This window comes from Hesperophylax consimilis, chromosome 12 (genome assembly GCF_061612785.1).
Source record: "Hesperophylax consimilis isolate HC1 chromosome 12, BYU_Hcon_1.0, whole genome shotgun sequence".
NCBI classification, from domain to species: Eukaryota; Metazoa; Arthropoda; class Insecta; order Trichoptera; family Limnephilidae; genus Hesperophylax; species Hesperophylax consimilis.
The window spans coordinates 34,193,236-34,219,108 of NC_142847.1; the positions used below are offsets into that span (position 1 = coordinate 34,193,236).

General features: G+C 33.1%; 1 protein-coding gene across 1 annotated transcript in view; it reads right to left on the reverse strand.

The window, feature by feature from the left end:
• LOC149419537 (sodium-independent sulfate anion transporter-like) overlaps positions 1–25,873 on the reverse strand; it is a 54,977-nt gene that overhangs the window by 10,306 nt on the left and 18,798 nt on the right. Inside the window, exons 2-3 of the mRNA XM_089637872.1 lie at positions 908–1,084; positions 333–599 (exon numbers count right to left, since the gene is read on the reverse strand). Coding sequence (XP_089493998.1) covers positions 333–599; positions 908–1,084 — 444 coding nt within the window. The remainder of the gene's footprint in view (positions 1–332; positions 600–907; positions 1,085–25,873) is intronic.

A 25,873-nucleotide genomic window follows, 5' to 3' on the forward strand; every position in this document is an offset into this window, starting at 1 on the left:
TCAGATGTCAATAAATTTTTGCTCTTTTGAATTTTTAGCTTACGCCTATTAATTATAATCGTTTTTAATATTAGCGCGCTCCCTTTCAGAAGTTAAGTTTTTGATTGTTCATAATGGAGCCTTAACGAGTCTTTGACCCCACCACTTTGAAACTTTGACCCCACCCCCCCACCATACGAAAGAAGAAAAATAAAAGAAGAAACCATTCTCAAATAATAATATTTAAACTTCCAAATTCACGAGAGCCACAGAATTCAATGGTATTTGAATCAAATTAATAATGGTAGTATTTGCCTAACTTTACAAACAAAAAACATTGTAATGATCCTTACCCAGCTGCAGAATTCCCATGAGTAGCTCCACACATCCTGACAAGAAGCAGAGCAGGACTGCAAACTCTGGTCCTAGACCGTGCAGGTTCTCTCTGGTCAGGATGGCGGCAATGGCTGTAGGACCGATGGGCGAGTCTTTGCAGGAGCCGAAGATGGTGTACACGAAGCAGGCCATGAAAGATGAGTAGAGGCCGTACTGAGGGGGGAGGCCGGCCACGTTGGCGTAAGCAATGGCTTGAGGTATCACGGTTAGGCCTACTGTCACACCTGGAATAAAGCAAAATGACAACAATATAAAGATATATACCAGATATAGACCACGAAGAGACTTCTCACCAAGGAAGGAAAAGAGTTGGGAGGCCTGCTATACATCTGCTATCTTTGTGAAATGTCTCACAGTTGCTTGGATTATTATTGGTTGTATTGTGGCTACGTTCGCCCAATACTATTGTCCCCTAAACACCAACGAACGCCAATACTGAGGCCAGGCAAGGGACGGCGAGGCGAGGCGATTGAATCACTAGGTACCTATACAATCGCAGTAGTGTAAAGCACGTATAAAAATATCACCGTACCTGCTATAAGATCGGCGATGCCATCGGGCACTCTGTAGAGAGGGAGCCAGCTCAGCAAGGGGAGTCTCCGTCTCAGCATCTTGGTGGTACAGCCTCTCCGCATCCTTCTGCAGAGTGCCGACACCAGGCCGGGGGGTGGCGGGCGGCTGCCCATGTCACCGGACCCGAGGGGAATATCTGCAACAAATAAACAAATATTAGCATTTAGGTTGAATTTTACAATTTTGTCAGGGAGTCCCAAAATGGATCAGGGTTTTCCCATAACGAGGGATTTTACATTGAGTTTCGCGGAAGATGCAGGCATCGCCATGAAAATGCATTCATAAACAATAGATTCGTCCGGTATGACAAATGGGCCCGTACAAAATTTAAAAATCCGAAATGAATCATGCTGAAGGATCAGTCCCCGGCGGCCATTCCTATAATTTAGTACTCGTATTTAACATTTATTTAAAACACATTTTTAAAATTGCTCAATTTTCATTTATTTATTTTTATGTGAATACCATACAGTGGACTGTGGCATCCCCAATTTGGGTATGTAGTGAGGCTGAATATTGTGGGGAGGGGAATAAGATGGGATGGTGAAAGGTGCCTGGCTATTCAGATCTGATCACAAAATATGACTAAAGCCATTTAAAGCAACATTTCGATTCTAAATGGTGATCTTTCACCAGGGCAATACTGAAACTATCTACTAATCTGGAACATGCCGCAAATATACTGTTACTAAAGCAATTAGGCTTAAAAGGTGACTACTATTGCCCTCTATGGTGTAAATCTTAAGTTATTAGGTTTGGAACTTGACTGAACCCTGCTGTCTTATCTATTTTTCACGGGTTATACGACAAAACAGTTTTTCTATTGTTTACATGATAAGGTAGGGTGCTACTTTACGTCTCGACTGTAAACACAGGTTCCGTTAGTTCTTATTATTGTATTGGTTTGTTTTTTTTTTGTAAATACAATGAGTTCCCTTAAAACTCCCTTCTTCTAGTTCGTTCGTACGTGGGGCAAATCAGTTATTTCAGAACCATCAGGGTAGGCGAGCCGAGCCGGCCTTTATCTGAGTTAATAAAAGAGTGCAAATCATTATGTAAATTGTTTCTATTGTAAATAAAGGCAGACGAATATTTTGAACAGGAATGTGCTTTTCTTTACTTAAGTGACCTGAAATCTTAACATAATTCTTCATAATGTATTAAAAATTGTGAAATAAAACAAAATTGTTTCACTTGATCGTGGCATGTCTTCCTTGGGCATCTCCGACTTAATTTACCATTTACTTCATGTACTATCATGAAACCCACATCGTTACTGTGAAAAAACTACATTGAATTGACTTCGTATTTCTACCACTAAAAACATTCCCGATACTAGCAACAACAAACTTAAAAATATGATATATATCTCATATACTTACAGGGCGTCACATTCATAACTTTTTTTTCGAATTGTTACACATTTGACATCTTTCTATTTAGCTTCACTTACCTTAACCAGTGATTCCTGACATTATTTGGAATAAAAAATATAAATGATTTTTTTTTACTCCAAATAATGTCAGGAATCTCTGGTTAAATTAAGTCAAATGCGTCTTTAACACCTGTATAGATAGATGTCAAATTTGTATACCCACCTATTATTTTTTTTATGAATATTACGATTTAAGTGTCACTATACAACTTCTTGTGATAATAGTTACGATATTATTTACAAATACGTAATAAATTCACTGATAAGATTTCGTTTGAATGTTTGAACATTTTTTCGCGAAGAGTAAAAACGTTTATAAAATTCAACAAAATGGTTAGCACGGAAAAAGAGTTGGTGAGAGGTATTCGTTGGAAGCTATTGAAGTGCGAAATAAACAAATGTAGGTATTTCTGGAAGCCCTTCCTGAAAAATACGTGAAATTTCTGTACTCTGTAAATATTTATGGTTTTTGATGTAGAGAATGGAATCACATTGTTATCGTAGTCTCAATTTAATCTGCAGGTCGTGGGTTAAGTAAAATTTATGTACGTAATTCGTGTTTTTTCACAATCAATTAATTAAAAAACTAATATATTTTCGCACGTTCCAGAGTGAAAGACACTCTCAGTACCGCCCTGGTGTAAGACCACCATTTAGAATTTAAACGTTGCTTGAAATGGCTTTGGCCGTGTTTAGTGACCAGACCTGAATAGCCAGGTACTTCCCCACCTTCCGCTTTCCCATCTCCTTCTGATCCCCACTAGCTTCAACCTCACAACATACCCCAAATGGGGATGACGTAGTGTCACTGGCTCCAGACGGCAGGGAGCAGTTGAGACTCTTGTGTGGTTTCACATTTAAAAAATCTCCCAAAGTTTGTGTACTTTACCCCCGGACACCCTGTATTTCTACAATGCTCTATCAACCGATATAATTATTCATTATTTCAGTAATGGGCATATCTCTAAATCAGCGTCGGGGAACATTTACCCCAAAATATTTTTGCGTAAGTCGATATTACCCCTTCCCCCCATTTTGAAAAGAAGACAATCAATGTATATTTAAATAAACATCATTTATTGAATTAATTTAAACGGAAAATAAAAATAAAAGTTACATGAAAATAGTAAGTATGTAATAGACAAACAAAATAAAATTCGATCAAACAAAAATTGAGATTTTCAGGTTTCCCTTTCAGTTTTTGGAGAAATAATGTTACTTCAAAATTGGGAATTTTTGTAGTAAGAGCAATTTGAGTACAGTCTTCGGCGTTTAATCGATTGCTGTTCTTCGTTTTTATGTTCATTAGAGTGGAAAAGCCTTGTTTACAAATGGTAGCAACTTTTTTACCGCCTCCTCATGTGCAATTTTGAAAGCCTTCGTAGCTTTTGACATCCAAAAAGACGACAGATTGGCTTTTCTCTCAAATTGAATACATACTTCAGTATTAGATCGAAGTTAAAGTATTGTTTCTACCAAACCCGGAGGTTCTTCTGGTATATGTTAGCAATTTCACATTTAAAAGGATCTACAATCCAGTTGAAAGTATGAGATCTGGAAAGTAGTCAGAGAACCGCTCTCTGAGTTTGGTAAGATGTTTTATAACTGTATCCTTGATGTCACCAAAAGTAATATTTTCACAGTCTTCCAAAAACAAAGCTAACTTTGAAAAAGAAGCTATCTTGTTCTGTTTTGCTTTCTTTCTCAAAATCAAATCAAATGAAATCGGTGATGAAATGATGTTCCTCGTTAGTAATTTGCGCACAATCAAACGATGTGTCGGAAGCCCGTGCGCATAAATAAACCAATCCGTGCGTGAATGACCGTTGAGTGTTATGTGGTGTTATGTTTAAACATTACAACTTACGCATCGCCTCTAGTGGCCGATGCAAGAAACAACTATAAGCAAGCACGCAAACACACAACGCGCGTCTCTTACTTCTCACGCACACACCTGAATTGATTAAGTTTGTAAAAATACTAACACGTTTATGAAATAGCAAACCAGAAAAATTTCCTTATTACTTCAAAAAAAACATTTTTACCCCATTTGGGGTAATTTACCCCGGTTCCCCGACCGCTGCTCTAAATAGTGTAAAACAAAGTCGCTATCCGCGTCTGTTTGTGCGCTTAGTTCTTCTAAAATTTCCACTATCATTTAGATAATTTATTCCGGAAGGTTTATATATATAATAAATGCTTATTATATTTATAGAAATTGGAAAAAAAGTCAATGTTATGAAACCAAGTCGTAAAAAATATTGTCGAACGCTTACATGGCTAACGCTGGATAAACCTTATGAGATACATCATAATAATGTTCTACGGAATTCAAAAAGACCTCACCATTTCAAAACTTTACCCCAAACTATTTATAAGTCCCCAAGCAACGCCAGGTACACGTCAGCTAGTTAAGTAAATAATAATCGGAACAGATTTGAATATATTACCCGAGTGATCACGATCTCGTCTTTTGCCAACGAATAAAGTTTTTTGTTCCTACCTGGAGACGACAAAACTGAGAGAAAAAATCGATAAGTAGGTGTAGGTAATGCTAATTTGTTTGAATCGTGTTTTTTAAATGTATATATCTATTTTTATGATAAATGTATTTAAAAATATTGAATAAAAAGAGGATTTAACCTTCCTCCCCAGGGACTGGAGTCGATCACGCTAACAACTGTGCCAAATATAGAATTATATAAACAAATATATAAACTCACTATAGCACACTCCAAAAGCATCAAATATCTTGGAATTGAAATTGATGATAATCTCCGTTGGAACTCACATATAGATATAATTACAAAAAAACTAACCAGGTACATATACTTCTTTAGAAACATTCGCAATATCCTCAATATAAACGATATTAAAAAAAGTATACTATGCTTTGTGTCAATCACAAATAGAGTACGGAATAACTGGATGGGGGTCTGCCTTGAGCACTCACACAGAGCGGCTCAATAAAGCACAAAAAGGAGTATTAAAGACTATACTGAAAGTTCCGCTTAGAACTCCGACAGAAGAAATATTCAAAAACTTCAATGTTTACAATGTACAGAAACTATATTCAAAAAATATTTTATTTAAACTGAAAAAAAACATATCCGAATACTCCACTGCCCAACATAAATACACAACCAGGGCAAAAAGCGAAAATATCCTGATTACTCCCAGTTTGAACACATCCTTTGGACAGAGAAATAATAAATTCCATGCTTTAAAATTGTTCAATGCTCTACCAAATGAAACCAAAAAAATAAACGAAATGAGTATATTTAAAACAAAAGTCAAAACATGGCTTAGAGATCAAAGTAATAATCAACATACAAACATTATGAAGACAATGTAAAGACAATTCAAAACTAAATACAAAAATTAAAAAAAAACTACAGGCCGCCTCAGAACAGGAAACCCTAGTGAGGAGGACTGTGAAAAAAATACAAAAAATATACTTATATTATACTTTAAACCTACATAATGTACAAATTTTGCTATTGATATTAAAAAAAAAAAAAAAAAATCCCGATGAGTATGACAGACAACGATAGAAATGCGTATAGTTAGCGTGTGTATGCTTGATTGCCACCAAAAGCTGATAGAAAGCGTTGTCATCGACAACGAGCTAATCTGCCGAGTTTCAGCTCGATTAGATACCGGGAAGTGGGTTATTTCCACTAATGATATAATGCTATGAACGAATGTCTCGATTATTGAAGAGATAAACCGATACAGGCGTGTTATGAGCATGGCTGTGTACCCGAAGTGAGGTTAATTTTCCCTCACTTCAGGGTGAAATTGATCAAACATTTAAAAAAATATAAATTCTTGAACAGGTTATCTACTAACTTACTATTAAGGAAGACAATATTACCCGGGAAAATCCGTTAAGTCATTGTGGGTATTTTGTTACGAACAAATAATAAAATACTCTCGAAATGTCATCGATCACTTTATTGCGAAAGTTAATTTATTTAATTCGTGCAAAAAAAATTGTACAAAAGATACATTTTTTAGTATTATTTCACCAGCCCATGCTAGTGATTAGGGATGTCCCTGTGTTATGGCGGGTGAAGTTTACAGGTTGAAATTAGGAAATTCCCTGTGTTATGGCGAGTGAAGTTTACAGGTTTAAATTAGGGAATTCCCTGTGTTATGGCGGATGAAGTTAACAGGTTGAAATTAGGGATGTCCCTGTGTTATGGCGGGTGAAGTTTACAGGTTGAAATTATGGAATTCGCTGTGTTATAGGGCGTGAAGTTTACAGGTTAAAATTAGGGATGTCCCTGTGTTATGGCGTGTGAAGTTTACAGGTTGAAATTAGGAAATTACCTATGTTATGGCGGGTGAAATTTACAGGTTGAAATTAGGGATGTCCGTGTGGTATGGCGGGTGAAGTTTACAGATTGAAAATTTTCATAATGTGCATATAATAATTGTTATTAAATTATACAATTCAAATATAGTTATAAACATTTTACATGATAATTTAACTAAGAAAATTGGATAAGGATTTTAAGAGATATATGAAGGGATATTAGGTGGATAGAGTGTAGAATGTATGGGTGTCACGATTGAAATTGTTACTGGGGTTTTGAAAGTATGGAGTTGGGTTTCGGTTTATAAGTTGTTAGGGAAAATGTTGTGAAATGAAAAGATTTTTTGGAATTAGGTAGATGAATTGTCTTTGTGCTGACGTAGTGTGAAGTTTAGGTACATTGTAGCGTCGTTCGGTTATATTTCTTCTGGAGGGGTGATTGTAGTGTTTTTTAATTGTTGTATTTGTACAAGAAATGTGTTAGCATAAATTTTAGACGGAGTTGACGTATATTTAAGACATTATAGTCGATAAAGAGTCGAATGCATTCGTTGTTTTTAAACAATTACTGGAATCTCGTCAGTTAATTTATTGCAATAGTGCAATCATGGTGAGATTTCGGCAGTTAATTTATTGCAATAGTGCGATCATGGTGAGATTTCGACGAGGTCTCTTTTTTGTTCACTAACTATAAAGTCAGTGGCGCGGTGATTAAGAATAGAGTTATTGGGTTCAATAAGAGTCATTGTATCTAGTTAACATTAATGGTGACCTTCGTGGCTTAGCGGTAAGCACCTCGACTCTGAAAACAAAGGTTGCAGGTTCAAAACCAGGCGAGGACAAATAATTAAAATGCAAGTTTATTTGGGTTTTTTCGCACTGAATTCCTAACCGAAAATTTGTTCTGTCTGTGCACTGAAGAGATAAAGTGAGTATTGCTAATTTATTAAGAATCTCTAATTATTGGAAATTCAGTTAAAAACGGGATTGTAGGCCGCGATTGCGTGTTCGAACACGTGTTTCGACATCGTGATAATGTATTCCAAATTTTCTAAAAGTTTATTATCAAATCTGTTAATTCATCCTTTTTAACCGGATTACCAATAATTTGAAGAGATTTTTAATAAATTAGCGAATACTCATATTTCTCCGTGTACTCTGTAGTACAAGTGCGTTTTGGGCGTCTCTGTGTTCTCTGTGCAAAAGGTAATTTTTCTTATAATATTATTTTTTTGTTTGTTTTCATATTATTTTATTGAATAATAATCTTACACTGTGGTTGAAATTGAAGAAACATTTTCAAAAAATGAAATTCTTTCATGAGCAGACAATAATAATAATTGGATAATTTGTATTGCGCAGTTTTAGTGAAAAATCACCAAGGGCGCTGTACAAATATTTATTGTTAGGGATTTATCTTAAAATGTACGAACAGATACATAAATTATCAATAATAATTCCTTGTATATTATAGTTCATTTTCTTAAGGAATATTTTTGGCTGTTCTCTTTATGTATGATTGCAAGATTTTGCCTGAACTAAATGCAATCTTGTAGTGTTTTTGATAAATATATCCATTTTTCTTTTAATGTGCGACATCTATTGACTTTTCTATAAGTCTAGTCTAGACTAGTCGTCATTATTTAGTAATTTGAAGTGTCGCAGACTGTGAAAAGTTTCAGGCTTTTAGTACGAGTATAGCAGTAGATGTACGTGTTTTAAATGTTACTCTCAAATTTAAATAGTTAGGTACCTACTCCAAAAATATTTCCTTTCCATTCCCCAGTTTATTCAGTCTCACAGCTTTCTTAGAACTGGGGATTCTATAATCCTACTGACTCCAGATATTCTTCTGTGGTGTTACATAAACAATATGGTATTGTTTAACTCTAGACTCTAGACCAGTGGTCTTAAAACTCATTAGCATCAAGTATATGAGCTATTATGGACATTTAAATTATTTGGCAAGCTATCGCCGGGGGCGGCGTTGTACCAGGAAATCAGAATGAGTTGAATTGAATCCAATATCCGGATTTATTCTTATTTGCCTTTTCACTTTCACCAATACTAACCCCTTTCCTTAAATTATAGCGTTATATACACACTATTACACTACGGAAATTGAATAACATTACTACACTGTGCCTGTTACGCTATGAAATCCTGTTTTGAAATATTACCTACAAGATTTAATATAAAACCACAGTTAACACATCAATGTACTTCCACTGGCCAACAGACAGAAGACAGAACACAGATTACCTACACTAAATATTACGTACAAGATATAATATATAACACACAGTTAACATATCAATGTACTTCCACTGGCCAATAGACAGAAGACAGAACACAGATTACCTACACTAAATATTACGTACAAGATATAATATATAACACACAGTTAACACATGTACTTCCACTGGCCAATAGACAGAAGACAGAACACAGATTACCTACACTAAATATTACGTACAAGATATAATATATAACACACAGTTAACACATGTACTTCCACTGGCCAATAGACAGAAGACAGAACACAGATTACCTACACTAAATATTACGTACAAGATATAATATATAACACACAGTTAACACATGTACTTCCACTGGCCAATAGACAGAAGACAGAACACAGATTACCTACACTAAATATTACGTACAAGATATAATATACATACAATATTATATAAATCAATACGAATAATGGGAACCCACTAAGGCGCAGGCTGTGGGTGGGTAATATTTATAAGTTATTATATTATTGTATCTAGAAATAAACAGACTACGTGCATATAAAATAAAAACAAGATTACATTTTGTCTAAGCGGTTTGTATAAAAAATGTTTACAATAGTGTATGGTGAAGTTATAAGTGGTTAGAATATATTGTGAATATTTTATGAGAAAAAATAAATTGATACAAATTAAATAAAAAAAAGTTTGAACTGCTGTATCGAAAAACCATAATTTTAACTCTTTTAAATATTGAGGCAGTTTAGTAATCACTTGAATATTTTTCGGTAAAATATTGAAAGTACGAGGTCCAATGAAACTGCAGTGTGTTTGCATTTGTTTTGTGTTCGTTTGGGGAGTATAAAATACATTATTATTTCTAATGTTGATTATGTTTTCATTTACTTCGAATTTATTTTTGTTTTTGAAGATGTATTTCATAGTTTGCAAAATAAAATGTTCTTTTCCGATTATACATAACTTTGATGACATAATTTGAAATTCACTTAGTTTTCTGGAATGAATGTATGCATATTTTGCATAAACTCGGCAGAAAGAAATATTTCTAAAAAAAATAGTGAAACGTTCTAGAGTAATTTCACGTGAATCACGCGTGCATGTTTAAATGAGTATTTTAAGAGTAGAATTCTATGTTAAGGTTATTCGAAGGAACAAGAGAAGTTTTTGTCATAAAATAAATATGGAATTGGTTAGTATTTTAGTATATGCAACACCAATCCGGCGCAGGTTTAAAATTGGATTAAAACAGATTAACCCGCTATGAATGACTCTAGCCGGGAAAAATGACGGTCCAATTTAAATACGGATTAAAATAACAATACATCTTTAGAATTAATTCGCTGCATTCAAATTGCACGCAAGGTGAATCAATTCATTTGATTGAAACAGGTTCGATTCGTTATGTGCTCGATTCACGCGTTAAAAGTCGCTTAAACTTTGTCGAATTCTCAAATTGTCTGCATTAATAATAATAATATTTGGCTAATTTATATAGCGCCGTTTTCGTGAGAAATCACCTCAAGGGCGCTGAAATCACCTCGAGGGCGCTTACCTCATGATCCTAATATATTGATTTGTGTATTGTTTTTGCAATTATCTACTTTGTATCAGGGCCGCTATATTCAGTGGGTTGATTTTAAGCGCCCAAGGCTTGTAGTATTTCAGAATCTATATATTATACAGGGTGTTAAGGGACGTATTTGACTTACTTATATGGAGTCACTGGTTAATACAAATTAACACTTATTCCGGGTTTGATGAAATTTTGCATACCTACTTCATTTTCAAAACCAGTGGAGGGTGATAAGATTTCTAAAAACCACCCCATCCCCTTTGCCCACTTCTTAAAGCAAAATTTTGGCACTTCTTGATGAAATATCTGTCTGCATCTGATTTTGAAAAACCCTAAGTAAAGCCTGGGCCACGCCGGGACTTCAGCTAGTATATCATAATAAATAAAAATGTGAAAATCAGCAAAAAGTTAGTGGGGTTCAGTGCGTTTTTTAATTTGCAAAGTGAGATTTTTAAATCTATTGTGATACGTAGGGTCTAGGTACATACGTAAACATGTTCAAAACAGCATTAAATTTAATTAAATTCGGAAAGACACACTGGGTGAAATAATAATTTTAGCGTTGAATGCACAAATAAAAAAAACTGTTTAATAGCATTACAGTTTTTTCAAATTCTTTGAGAGACAATCCAAAATTGCTAATAATAAAGTAAAAATGCTTGTATTATTTTTTCTAATTTACTGTTCCTAAGCAGGTTCACAACTTCCAGCAGGGTTCATCCTTCGAATAAAGTTGATTTATTGAACCAGTTGTATGATTTGTGGTTTTAAAATTTTTTTATTCTTCATTTTAAACACCTGCTAAACTGTCAAAGCAGTTAATCTAAGATTGCACCTAACCGAGGTCGTATAAAGGAGGAGGGGGAGGGTGTGGTGTAATTAAGTTGTGGCAAGAAAAGGTACCAAAAATTTGTTCCTTGCTCACCCCCACGGTCGAACCCCTCCCCCCTTCGGGTGAACCTCCCCCATGTGTATACTATTTTTTTTTTTTTTTTTTTATTATTTATTGAGTTAGTTTATACATTTGAATATAAACTAATATAAACAAGATCATATTTCATTTTGTAATTTTACATATTTTTACAATAAATATAACATTTCTTTTTAAATACATTCATTCTTCCTTCATTCTTCAGACTTTCAGGCATTTCATCATACATTTTTAGTCCTTTGTACATTAGGCAGTTCTGTGATTTTGTTTTTTTCATATGTGGCAATCTAATCCTATTTACATTTCTGGTTTCGTAATTATGAACATCTCTATTAAAAACAATTTCATCCTTAAAATATTTTGGCATTTGGTTGTTCATGATTTTATGTACAAAAATTAACACATTAAATAATAGTCTCTTTTTTATAGAAATCCAATTTAGCTGTTCTCTCATTTGATCTATGTTTGCGTATTTTCCTTTTCCTAGTATACATCTCATAGCTCTATTCTGTATAACATCTAGCTTGTTCAAGTTTCCTTCATTGGCCAAATACAACACAGTAGAGCAATAATCTAAATGTGGAGCAACTATAGTTTTATAAATCAGCTCTGTAGTGTTTCCATTTAGTTTATTTCTTAATCTTCTAAGAAAATTGACTTTTTTAGATACCTTCTTTAGCACATATTCAAAATTTGCTGCGAAAGTTAGTTTTGAATCTAGTATCACACCCAGGTACTTAATTTCATTTACTTTTTCAATTTTTTCGCCATTAATTGTCAATTTTAACTCTGTGTTATGCGTTTTGTTGCCTATTTCCATATATTTTGTTTTGTTGATATTCAGTTTTAATTTGTTTAATTTCAGCCATTTCGCTATATTTTGTAGGTCTTCATTTAATTTATTGATTGCATCTATGTATTCTTCACATGAAATATAGATTAATGTATCGTCTGCAAATAATCTAATTTTGCAATGTTTTATGGTTTTAATTATATCATTAATGTAAATAATGAATAGAATTGGACCTAATACCGACCCTTGTGGAACACCGAGGTTGTTTTCTATCGGTTCTGATTCTGAGTTTTCCACTTTTGTTACCTGTTTTCTTTCATGGAGATATTCTTTGAAAAGATTTAGAGCTACTTCAGAAAGACCTATATCTTCTAATTTTTCCAAAAGTTTTTTCCTTTCTATCGTTTCAAATGCTCTTTTAAAATCTAAAAATGTTGCAATGGTGATTTTTTTATTATCTGTTTCTTTCTTCCATGTATTAATCACAATGTTTATTGCAGCTTCACAAGAGTTATTATTACGGAATCCTGATTGTTCGTCACATAATATATGATGTTTTTCCAAATACTCAACGAGTTGTTTCTTTATTACAATTTCTAGTACCTGTTCGTATTTTGGTAACATATTTATAGGTCTAAATTCTTCGCATTTTCTGGTATTAACAACTTTCGGAATCGGGATCACAATAGATGTTTTCCATGTGTTTGGAAATTTTCCACTTCTTAACGATTCATTTATTATGTTCAGTAGATGAGGTCCTATCACTGGCATTGCATCCCTTAAAACTGTAAAGCTTATTCCATCTGGACTCTCTTTTGATTTGGTGCTGTTTAGAATCTGTAAAAGATATGTTTCATCAATCTCTTTAAACACAAGTTTTTCTCGGTTTAGGGGAACATTTCTCACGCGGTTGTCTTCCTTCAGTATTGGTATACTCTGATGTAATTCCGTTATGCTGTTTACAAAATATTTGTTGAAGCAGTTCTGTATGCTACCCTGTATCTGATGTGGAAATTCAATGTCATGTTTCATCCCTTTATCTTCAGTTTGCATTAATCCTTTTATGGTTTTCCACATTTTTTTAGTGTCTCCTTTTTCACAGATAATTTTATTTTTGAAGTAATCGTTCTTACAAACTTTCAGTTGTTTTGAGTATTTATTTCTTGCATTTTTGAATGCTTTCCAGTCTTGTGAGTTTCTTGAGATTTTTGCAATTTTGTACAGTCTATCTCTTTCATATTGTATTGATTGTAGTTCTATGTTATACCATTTATTTGTTCCTCTTATTTTAGTAGTTTGGATTGGTATTAACTGGTCGATTACTTCTTGAAGGTTATTTATTAATGATTTAGCCTTTTCATTAAATTCCATTTGATGAAGTTCATTCATATCACCCAGAAGTTCAATTAACCTTTCACTGTTATATTTTTTATAATTTCTGTATTTTATTACTTTGCTGGTTTTCGTATTAGTTCTTTTTGTGTTATCTGTAATGTGGATAAGGTTATGGTCGGTTATTTTTGGCTCATCTAGAACTTTTACATTCAAATCTAATCTGTTGGATATGACAAGGTCAATTAACGTCCTGGATTTATCCGTTATTCGTGTCTCACTTTTAACAAGTTGTTTCATTCCCGATGCTTGGATAATTTTTTTAAGTCTTTTAGTATATGTATCATTCAAATTTTTAAAATTTATATTAAAGTCACCAGTTAGGATATTATCTTCTTCCTCTTCTAGGTTTTGGGTGCACCAGTTCTCTATAAATGATAAAAAGTCTTTTGTACTTGCATTTGGAGAATGGTAAATTACTCCGTATACTCCTTTCTTATATCCAGAAGTTATCCTGATCGCTAGTATCCAGCAGTTCTTTTCGTATTTTGTGTTGGAAATAACTTCAAATATTATGTCTTTTTTGATAATTATTATTGCTCCCCCTGTGTGTCTACTGTAGGAATCACAGCGTATTGTTGAATATCCTTGAAAAGTAACTTCGCTGTCTTCAATATCGCATGTTATGTGAGTCTCGCTTAACATTACAAGTGCAGGATCATTTCGTTCAATCAAAATCTGGATTTCTTCATTATTCGCTATCAGACTCTGAATATTTAAGTATATAATTCCTTGCAGTTGGTTGCTTTTTATAAAAAATTTACCTTTTTCTTCTCCAATTCCAATTTCCTTTTGTATACTGGACATTCGAAGCTCCACGCTGGATGATTTGAGTCTAGGTTTATCTTCAACTTATTTTTAGTATTAATACAATTATTACACTTTTCTGTTCCTCTAATAGCCTTGCATTCTTCACTTTTATGACCACCTGTACATTTAGGGCATACAAAGGAGTCTTTTTTACATTCGCTCCCTTTATGGTTGAACCCGTAGCATTTATAGCAGCGCTTAATGTCAAATGCATCAAATACTCTGACCCTTTCCCATCCAATATTTATTTTTTGCATTTGCAACATTATTCCATGTGTTTGTGTATCTACTTCCAAATATAATATATATTCTTCTCCTGTTTTTAATTTCTTGTTTTTTATTACAGTTACTTCCATTTTTTGTGGTTCTTCTGGAAACTCGTTCTGAATTTTTATGTTCTGAACGATTTCTTTTTCATCCATTTTATGTGTTACTCCAACGACTTTTATTGATGGGAATCTTTTATTTGGGATCTTCGTTGTATATTTTTCACAGAACTTTATTTTTATGTCTTCCTGTAGTTTTTCAATATGTTGACTATTTCTACATGTAACAATTATTTTACCATCCTTTGCATTTTTTATTCCCATCACTCCTGTTTCAATTGGATCAATTTGTTTTTTAATATCCTCTTCGGTTTTCTCCGTGGTCTGCTCTTCTTTCGGAGTGATAATAATTTTTTTCCCCAAATTTTGGTATTGCTTATTGTTACCCGTAATTTCCTTAAGTATTCTATTTTCTCCAGAAATATCGGCCATTTTTGCTGCCATTTCGCTTATTAACCCCAAAATTGTAATTGTTTTCGGGGTTAATTTATTAATTTGTTCTTTGTTTAGTTTTGTCGAAATGTCATTAATGCAATTTTGTAGAATTAGAACTGCATCTGTGGCTTTATCAATAAAACTTTTAGGATCCATCTTGAGTTACTTTATTTATTTCACTATTCACGGCAAAAATCAAGTTTTATGTCCGTTTATCTCAGATCACCTGTCTATTTTAATGTTTTTCTGTGGTTTTCTTCTGTCAAAACTTTTAATGTAACTTTAAAGATATATTGCACCTTGTTTACTCAAGACAACGAAAAACCAATTATTTGAATACATTCATTTACCACTTCTTTTTAAAACGATATATTGCTTGATTATTTTGAAACACCAATATAGCAACACTTTAACATAATTTAAGGACAACTTTATTGTTATATTCAGAGTTTAATTCCATAGATTAATTAAAAAAAAAAAAAAAAAAAAAAAAAAAAAAATAGTATAGAGACACCACTGCATCTAACCGTATGATAAACCAACATGTACCAATATTTTTGGTAGTTATAGTTATTCTTTTAAAATACTGGAAAAACCTTTATGGAAAAGATTCGCTTCTGTACACAATATGTACTGATATTAACTTACGAAGATGTTTTAAATGATACGTTCATGGTAAAACTGGACACTCGCTTGGAACAATCACGGATAATCACACGTGCGAAACGCTCGTCAGTTTACCATTAATTATACTGCGTGAGGTAATCCTGCTGTGATTATAATATTATGCCGATGTCTCCAACTACCACAGAAGACATTGCAAGATGTTTTAACGGAATTCCTGAGCACAAGTTTTAGCATTTAATTAACACTAGAATCACCATCTGACCCAGCGTGCGTTTTATCATTTAATTAACCATATAGTCATCATGTGATCCAGCGAGCGTTATTTTTCTCTTTAGTAATATTTCTTGCATATTCTTACACCGTATCTCTGCATAAGTAAATAAAATAATTCCTACCTGTATTATATTAAACATTGCAACAAGAAAGTGGCAATTTTCCTTATAAACCGGCCGAGTTAAGTGGCTGCTGACTGGGCAGGTTATCTGGACCCGATTTCTCAATGTGCTGTCACAAGTTCTAGCTAGAACATTATTCTTGGAATCTAGATAAAGTGAAATGTGTAATCTAGTTTCTAGCACTTAGAACCTTTTATTAAAACACCAATAACCAAGAGCTTACTGTGAAGTATATTGGTTTCTTGGAAGCCAATATATTACAATTATATTTAAAAATACTAATTTCGGTTGTGATTCTTTCCGTAACTCGGGTTCAATGAACCCTAGAACTTGGATTTGCTTTTAATTTAAGAATAATTTTTCAAAATTGGAACAGATTATGGGAAAAATTCATAAAAGCGATAAATTAGGTACCTAAATTGTTTTATTTTAATTAATCAATTATAAATTCTAAATTTGAAATGTGTTTTGTTTATATTTTTGACAGATATATCGTAATTTTTCAAGTTTACTGACGCTATTCATTCGAAAGGTAAATACGGGGGTATAACTCCCATCGTTTTATATATAGTTTAATAGTAAATAGTATATAGTTTCATAGTAATGAATAAGATGTTCATTTGAATTGACATTAGGTCTCAACTATTGACAGGTTCTTATGCTGCCCATAGACAGGTTAAAAAAAGCGCGAGCCGAAATACAAATTATGGAAAACTAGTGGTTTGGTTTGTGCTTTTTTGCCTTGTTTATACGCACCCTTAGAGAGCCCTTCCTTTATCACGAAAATAGTGTTTCTCTGACGAAAAATGCAGAAGTATTATATGCGTAAGCTACGCTATAGTTGGAAAAGACTGGAAAATGCGGGAAATGCAGGGCTGTACAGGGCATGAACCTAAAAAGCCCTGGACAGAACAGTAGAGTGATTTTGTTTTGATGACATTGAATGCAAATCTAGTGTGAGGTGGAATACGCTTGGAAATTAAAATGATTTGTGCAAATTGGTATAAAATCAAGTATTCTATTTTTATATTGTTAATGTAATTATAACAGCTTACGATTTTTGAGGTGAGATGGGACATGTCATTAACCCCACGGGATAATTTGTTCGCTTTTGGGAACAGCTCAAATAGGTCACATATTAATAAGAATGTTGGCAGGTTTGCGCAATCCCATAAAACATATACAATAATAATATAGAAATATTACAATATTACTAATAGTACTAATATTATAAAATTAAATAGTTTTTTAACTTACTGTCATGGTGAGAAATATGATCTAAACGGTGTTTTAGAAAGAGAAAACACCATGCTTTATATTCAAATCTAAAAGTTAACCACAGAAGAATTAAAATGTGCACCTCTATGAAACCAACGTTTCCGATCGCAATTTGAGAATGTTTATTTTTATTTATTCACTTCGTGAAAGCTTTTACATGTATGCGATGTTTAGGGTAAACTGATCAGGAGTACAATAATGTACCTATGTATATTACATAATTATGAAACTTCGTGAATTTTTTATTCATTTTTATATGAAATGACAAAAAGGCGAGATGAAAATAACGAATTGAAAAACATTGTCTAATGATATGTGTGGGTGCATTTTTTTTCGTTGTATTTAATTTAAGTTAGAAAAAACGTAAAGTGAGCCATTTTCGAAACGTTTTCTTTCAAAATTTATGTGTTCATTTCTAATAATAAAATTCAATAGCGTATTTCAAAATATTTCAATAACAATTTTTAGTTTTTGGATATGATGAGAAACATTCTATTTATGTATTTGATTTTATTGTAAAGTGGAAATATTCTGACTTGTGACAGAAAATGTTGAGACTTGGGGGGTTAACTTAAAAGGCGTTTTTCGTACATGATATGATAAAATTATTCTTGAATAGCTCTGTCCAGCCTTTTGGATGTATGGTACAATTTAACGTAACTGTCCCCTATAACGACTATAAGGGTTTTCCAATAAGAGGTGTTATTTTGAATAGCCCGCTATTTCGGTAGATGTTACTTTTAAAGTTGTCATTTTTGACATTTGACAAGTAAAAACTATGCCATTAATAAAAATGTAACGATACACGCTTCAACAACGCATTGAAATTATTAAAATTCACTTGAGTGAATCAAATACAAATCATCTTAAGTGATGAGGCCCATTTCCACCTCGGTGGCTTCGTCAACAAGCAAGATTGTCGCATCTGGGGCTCGGAAAACCCAAGAGTTATTATTGAAAAACCTCTCTATCCTCAACGTGTGACTGTTTGGTGCGGTTTATGGTCCGGTGGAGTCATTGGACCATACTTTTTTCTAAAATGAGGCTGGAGCAACAGTTACGGTGAATGGTTTGCGCTATCGAGAGATGATTAATGATTTTTTATGGCCGAAATTAGATGGTATTGATCTGGACAACGTTTACTTTCAACAAAACGGCGCTACGTGACACACAAGCAACGAAACCATTGATCTTTTACAATTGAATATCAAAATAACACCTCTTATTGGAAAACTCTTAGTTATAACAGCGTGTCTATTATTGTTTGTAGATATCTAGGAATAGTGTCAGTGCTAAATAGCGCATGCCAGACAACACGGAGACTAAATAAGTATGTATCTAATCTAACGATACATAATATTGTTATTGTTTAGGTTCCAGAACTCGTGACTAGTCGATTAGATGAATCGGTGAAGAAGCAATTAGTTCGGTACTAACTACGGTTAATGAGCTGCAGATAATACTACTGTGTTCGCATCAGAGGAGATGCCAGCCATCATCCTGTCTTTCATTAGAACTTTAACTGAAGTAAACTTACAACATCCTATACAATGTATTATATGCACTAGATAATTTTAGTTAAAATTCAAAACAAGTGTGCTTCTATCAAATTGAATCTTGTAAAGTAAAAAATCAACCCGTAAAAAATTAGGGACGTTTCGGAGAATTTGAACAATTTATCAAATTTCAAAGGTCATTTTCGGGATCTGTGAAAGTCCTATTCAAGTTCTGTTATTATATCATTATAGACTAGTCGCTTGAAAAAAATGAAATAAAAACAGAACTTGAAAAGAATCTTTCGCAGAACTTGAAAATGAAGGTTAAAATTTGATTAATTGTTCAAATTCTCCGAAACAACCCGTCCTAAGTTTTTTTACTACAATACATCTACATATTTAAAAAAAAATGGTTTGACTAAGGATTGAACCTTACTCCCATGGGACTGACTAAAATAAGCCAGACATAAAATCAGACTCTAATAACAGATTTTAATTATTTTTGATGAATGTATTACTAAAATCTCAAATGTTTCTAGAGGGATCCCTAAGGATGTAAGTTATTTATATTTGATTAATAAAAAAAGCAGGACCTTGCCATTAAAATATTTTATGTAAAACTGTTAGAAAATTTTATAAGACTATAAAATGAGCGATAAGCACAAGATTTTAATTTTTCTAGAAGGTTAAATAATAACTTTGAAAATAATATAAATGTTTATAAAATTTAAAAATTTCTAGCCACTGGCTATGTTTAACAATTGTAAAAATGTTGCATTAAGTTGATGAATATTATGAAATATATACACTTTCACTACGGCTTTGTCTTTATACGCCTCAAGTGGACTTTATAAAAGTTTTTTTAATATGTTTTACTTAATTATTTTCAAAATTGAGGCAAATTATCGGCAGTTTAATTTTGTAAAACATCCATTCCTTTTTTGGGATTACCTTGTTGAATCTTATAAGCCTCATCGTAATATTGAATCATTGAAGTAGATAATATCAACAACTCTCAATGTAAAATATAACAGGCACAGAAAATGAAAAACAGACTGGGACTCGAACCCTTCCTAGGTGGCATTAGCTTATTGGTAGAGACGCCAGTCCGGTAAGACATAGAATCTGGTTTTGAGTCCCAGTTGCGACCGTTACTCTAATGTAAGGGTATATTGTTAATTGTGTGGAATACACTTTAAGACAGGGAGTTTTCAATAGATATTTAGGCCCGTCTGCTGTACTCGTAATCATTCGGGTACAGCCGACATGTTGTCTCTGTCATGTGGCGTAACTTATAAACCGCCACATATAAAAGTTTCTTAAAACTACATAAATAACGATAACTTAGATCTACACACTCTACCGGTATCTGTTGGGCCTATCTGTTTATTTATTTTATATTTATTTATTTCATTCACATTTGTTTAATGATTTAGGACCGGTTGTTTCGGAGAATTTGAACAATTCATCAAATTTCAACGTTCATTTTCAAGTTCTGTGAAAGATTATTTCAAGTTCTGTTTTTATTTCAGTTTCGTTAAGCAACTAGCCTAAAATGATATAATAACAGAACTTGAATAAGTCTTTCACAGAACCCGAAAATGAACGTTGAAATTTGATGAATTGTTCAAATTCTCCGAAACAACCCGTCCTAAATAATTGAATTGTTACCGATCGTCTTGACATTCGTTTCAACTATGACGACAAAGTTTCTCTTTCGATGTTAAATCAACTGGCTTCCAAAACCTTGCATAATTAATTTATAAATTACTTTTGCAAAGTAATGTATAAATTATTCTTAATTACCTACTCTTGGTGCATTGTATACCGTACGTATCTACATCTGAAATAACTAATGTGTCTTATTACAGTTAACAATTTCCGGAATCTACGATGAATTATTCCCTTGTTCATATCCGGTAATTGTCAATTCCGAGATAATTTAATCAGCAATTAAAAGATGGCATCTAAACGTGCGGGAAGTGAGATGTCAATCGCGTTACGTATTCAATCGTTTTTATTTCAAGATGAGTTACATGCCCCAGTACCTTCGTGTATACCTAATTAACAGTTATTATACTTGTTACCACTACTATTGTCATGTGATTAGTAATTACCTGAGTAAGACCTGTGCGAAGATTATACACACGAGACAATACACACATGATCATAATATTGGGTCTAAATATTCAAAGCCAATGTTTTTCTCAGGCATCTCCGACTTTTTCCATCATTCAATGCTGTATACCACAATGTTACTGTAAAAAAACTACATTACATCGAATTTAATTCGACTCCGTATCTTATTACGATGCCGAGATATTGCGCTAAGTATTCCTCGGGCGTCCCCGTCTTCTTCCATCATTAAAACCACTCTCTAAACACTCCTGGCACTAATAAGTACAAACTTTGAAATTTTCAGCGATATCGATCGAGTACTATTCGAGTTTTGCGAGCAAATACACACGCGGGCAGAATTTTTATGTAATTCCAGTAAAAACATTCTGTGGCCTACTCACATACCTACAAATAGGTGTGTCATACGTTATGCTACGTATACGCATGCGAGCCGAACTGCCGAACTGAACCTCAACTTATGGGAAAGAAACGAAGCAACCGCAAATTGCGCGAAACGCCACTTGCAGTTGCTTCGTTCCATTCCCGTAATTCGTGTCTCGGTTCAGGTTTCGGTTCGCAAATGTATACGTACCATTATACTTACGTCTAATGAGTCATAGAAACACGCAAAATAATAATCAGATAGATACCAGTGCAGAAAAACGCTACTTATATGATGAGCAAAACGATAATGGAAAATTTCGATAAGAAAAACCGTTTATTTAAAAAAATAAAACATACGTCAATATTGTATAACGTGTACTGTAAAGAATGGTTAAAACCTTAAACATTTCCACAGGGAATAGCAAATAGGTCAACTTTTCAGGAAATATTACGGTTAAAAATTACGTAGGAATATCTATTTAATAATTAATCGCTTTGATTGTTTATATTTCCCTTTGATTGTACACAAATTCGACATTAAAATTATTTTCAAGACAAATTTATTTATTTATTTTATTCAGGCTCTCCGTAAAACGGCTATGCACCAACATATTACGGAACAGATCACAAATCGAGCATTCCTATTAAGAACAAGGATGGAAATAGGAATGGACGTATATTGTCTCATATGTAGATAACGCATAAACCTCTTTTGTACTTTTTCTATTTCTAGGATATGGCTTTGTTCAGAAGGGGCCCAAATAATGGAGCTATATTCCTGGATACTGCGAACAAGGGTTTCATATGTTCTCCGTAATGCGATTCCGTTAGTAAATGATCTCGCATAAGGAAAATGTTTTATTCTTAACATCTACCGATATATAACCTGACTAACAATCTATAATTAATTTTCGAGTATGGAATTTATCTTGAGCAACTCCCATTCTTACCCTATATTCGTCTTCCTCTCTCCTTGCCTAATACAAAACTCTATCCCCAAGCAATATTAGCATAAGATACTTTTGCCTTATCCTTAATTAATCTTATAAGTATAGATATTTGCATTATACATGGTGTTAAAGGACGTACTTGACTTAATATAATTTAACCAATGATTCCTGATATTCTTTAGAGTAAAAAACGTAAATGAAATTTTAGTCTCCGTTGGTGATCTCCAGGTCTGACAGCTAGGGTCGATGTGAGGGGTTGGGCGGTTAAATTAAATTTCGAGAAAAAAAGTCACCTGAGACCAAAATATAATTAACATTTTTTTCTCTAAATAGTGTCAGGAATCATTGGTTACGCCTTAATAATTGGGCGCCCGGAGCTGACTGCTCCAATTGCGTCCGCATAGGGCCGGCCCTATGTTTTTCATGTCTTTATTTTTTAGACTCTTTTGTTAAGGTTAATTAGAACGTAAAAAGAGTACGTTAATTGTTAGTTTCGTAAAAAAATCATTATTTTTACTATCATTTAATTCTCAGTCTGACTGTGCGCTTGTTGCTTTTACGTCTAACAGATTGTTTCAACAGATAATAATAATATATATCAAATAATACAAATCTCATCTTTAAGTATTTAATTAGTATTTCAACCAGTATTAATTAATTAGTATTTTAAATAATAAGTCATTCGTAATGCAACGTAAACCACAAAATAATGAACTGCATTAAGTTGCATGGTTGCACATTTGCATGTGATCACATTTCGTCATCATCTGTCATTCCGATTCACTGAACATGTAATCTCTAGAAGTGTATTCTATACCGATTTTAATTTAATTGTTTTTACATAAAAATATAGTTAAAAAAATTAAATAAAATTATTTAATTTTAAAAATTATTAAATATAAGTGTAAATAATACTTTCAGAGACCAGTGAAAAATATCTCAATATTAAGTTAGTAAATCTAGTTAGTTAGTAAATAAGGCTTTCTTGACCCTTGAAAAATCATGAAATCTGTTCGACAAGAAAAAAAACAATAGAAATAAAAATTTCAAAAATAGAATTAAAATAATTATTTTCTGGTAAAGTCTGGTTATCGGAATTCTTTGCAGAATCAGTTCAAATTTTAAAAAAATTCGAATTTATTGAACCAGAGTTAAAATCGCAGATAGGCCCACAACCAATGACGCTACAATACAACTAGACTTGTTATTGTCTCAGAAAAATAAGATTAAATGTAGCAAGTAAGAAACACTCTTTATGTTTCCAATAAATTCATAATTCAAACTTTGTTAACGTATGATAAAGATACGAACGAAATAAAAGATAGGACTGGGTGGCGTTTTCATATTCAAAAGATGCGTCAAATAACTATCCCGAAGCCGACTAAACTACAGGCCTGGACGCCTGACAGATTTCGAGGAATCAAGGGATCATGCCGTGCCATGATAGTCAACGATAGTTTGTAAATGGCGGCGATTGTTGTTGATACTCGTTGTTACTACTGATTTGTATGTAGTTTTACCGCAAGTATAAAGTGATTAGACTATTTTAAAGAGTGAAGTGACTTCGTAATTTAGTGGTGGCGCGCCCAGACCTGTACTCTAGTCGGCCTTACATTTTCTCTAATAAAACTTTCTCATCACACACGAGAGAATTTTTAGCACACGACCTTACGCGACGCGTGACCGTTTAGTAATAAAACTACGAAATCGAAAGCACCACAATTGACGTACTTTTTGTTTGCACCTTTGAGATTCCTATAGCGCGTCTGAATACATTGTAACAACCCAAAACCGAATTATTATGATTGCGTGAGTGTGATTTCCTGTAAAGTATTTGTTATGTTTATTCCGAAGTAAGGAATAATTGAGCTTACTCCAAAACACGTGTCTCTTCAGTGTTTAACATCAGCTGTGGCTGTAGGAGCCTGGTACCTAGTATAAGTAGACAGACGAGATTAATACGTTCTCAAGAGTAAAATAGCATTTTATTGTCTGTAATAATCAGTAACTGTCGTGTTTATTTACGTAGTTTTCTTAGATTTTCTCTGTCCTTGAAAATTGATTGTATCTTTGATATTATTATTATTATTCTGACAGCTTTCCGATAAAACTCTAAGGCTCAGTTGTTTCGCAGAAATTCACGCGTGACAAAGCCATCAACCACTCGGCGACATTTTCATTTTTATATAGATGAAAGGTTCCCGTTAAATACCGATTCAAAGTACGTTTCAGCTTTTGAACGATTTTTGATCAGCAAAAGAAGACATGTTCTTAAGACGAAGAACTACGTCGTAATGGAAAATTCTGTGGTTTTTCGTACTTCTAGTCGAACACATCTTGGCCTTTGAAAGTAATTTTATAAGCCAACAAAAAAAAAGTATCAGGCCTATAAAAACTGCTTTTGGTTTTATTGTAAGTGGGAAATTTAGTTCTTTAGAAAATTATCGGAAAAGATTTAAATAAGATTTGTGCCAGAAATTTGCAACATAAAATCAAATACACTTTTTGGCGATGTTTTTTCTTGCATAAATCTAAACAGATGGCTGGTGTTGAGCGAGAATGTAAACCTTATCGTCATCTACATAATGAGTTTTATTGTTAGCGGCTCGATTCCAAATGTTGCACGACGTGGTGCATCGCCTCAAGCTTGTCAGCTAATTACAATTTGATACAAAGTTGAAACGCACCTAGAATTGGCGTTTGACGGGGAACTTTAACATATTTGTTATAAGAATTTGCAGCCAATTTTAAAATATTCAAACCTATAAAAATTTGTATATGTCATTGGTTAGGAGTCAAATTGAGTACAACTCGACAGTGTGGGCACCTAGTTACGTTAGTCATTCACTCACGATAGAAAGAATTATTTTTTTTTTCTTAAGATTTATTAATTTCAGCATGGGTATTACAAGGGAATGGGTCAACTATGATTATCTACTATGTCAACTCAATTTATTAAAATTATCTGAACGTAGAATGATAAAAATGATAATAATGATAATAATGACCTAAAATGTTTACATAAAATCATAAATTCAATAATTGACAGCCCTGAACTTATACTTGATTTCTTTACATATACTTCGCAAACCAACATCGAGGCATTATCTACCGTTCTATTGTGATAACTCAAACGCAGAATCTCAATTCTATACCCTCGTTCGCCGTATACAAAATTTGGGTAATGACTATAAAGATGTTGTTGATATTATATTCAACACATCATTCACCAAATATAAACAAGTCATTACCCAATTTATTTCAGAAAGAATAATATCAAATATAATATAATTTAACTATAGAAACAAAGTTTTGTAATTTTCCTAGTATTATATTTTTCCATCTTGCATGTTGGAGTGTCTAGTCAAAAAGATGTTTGTCCAACAGATAGCGCAGTTTTTTT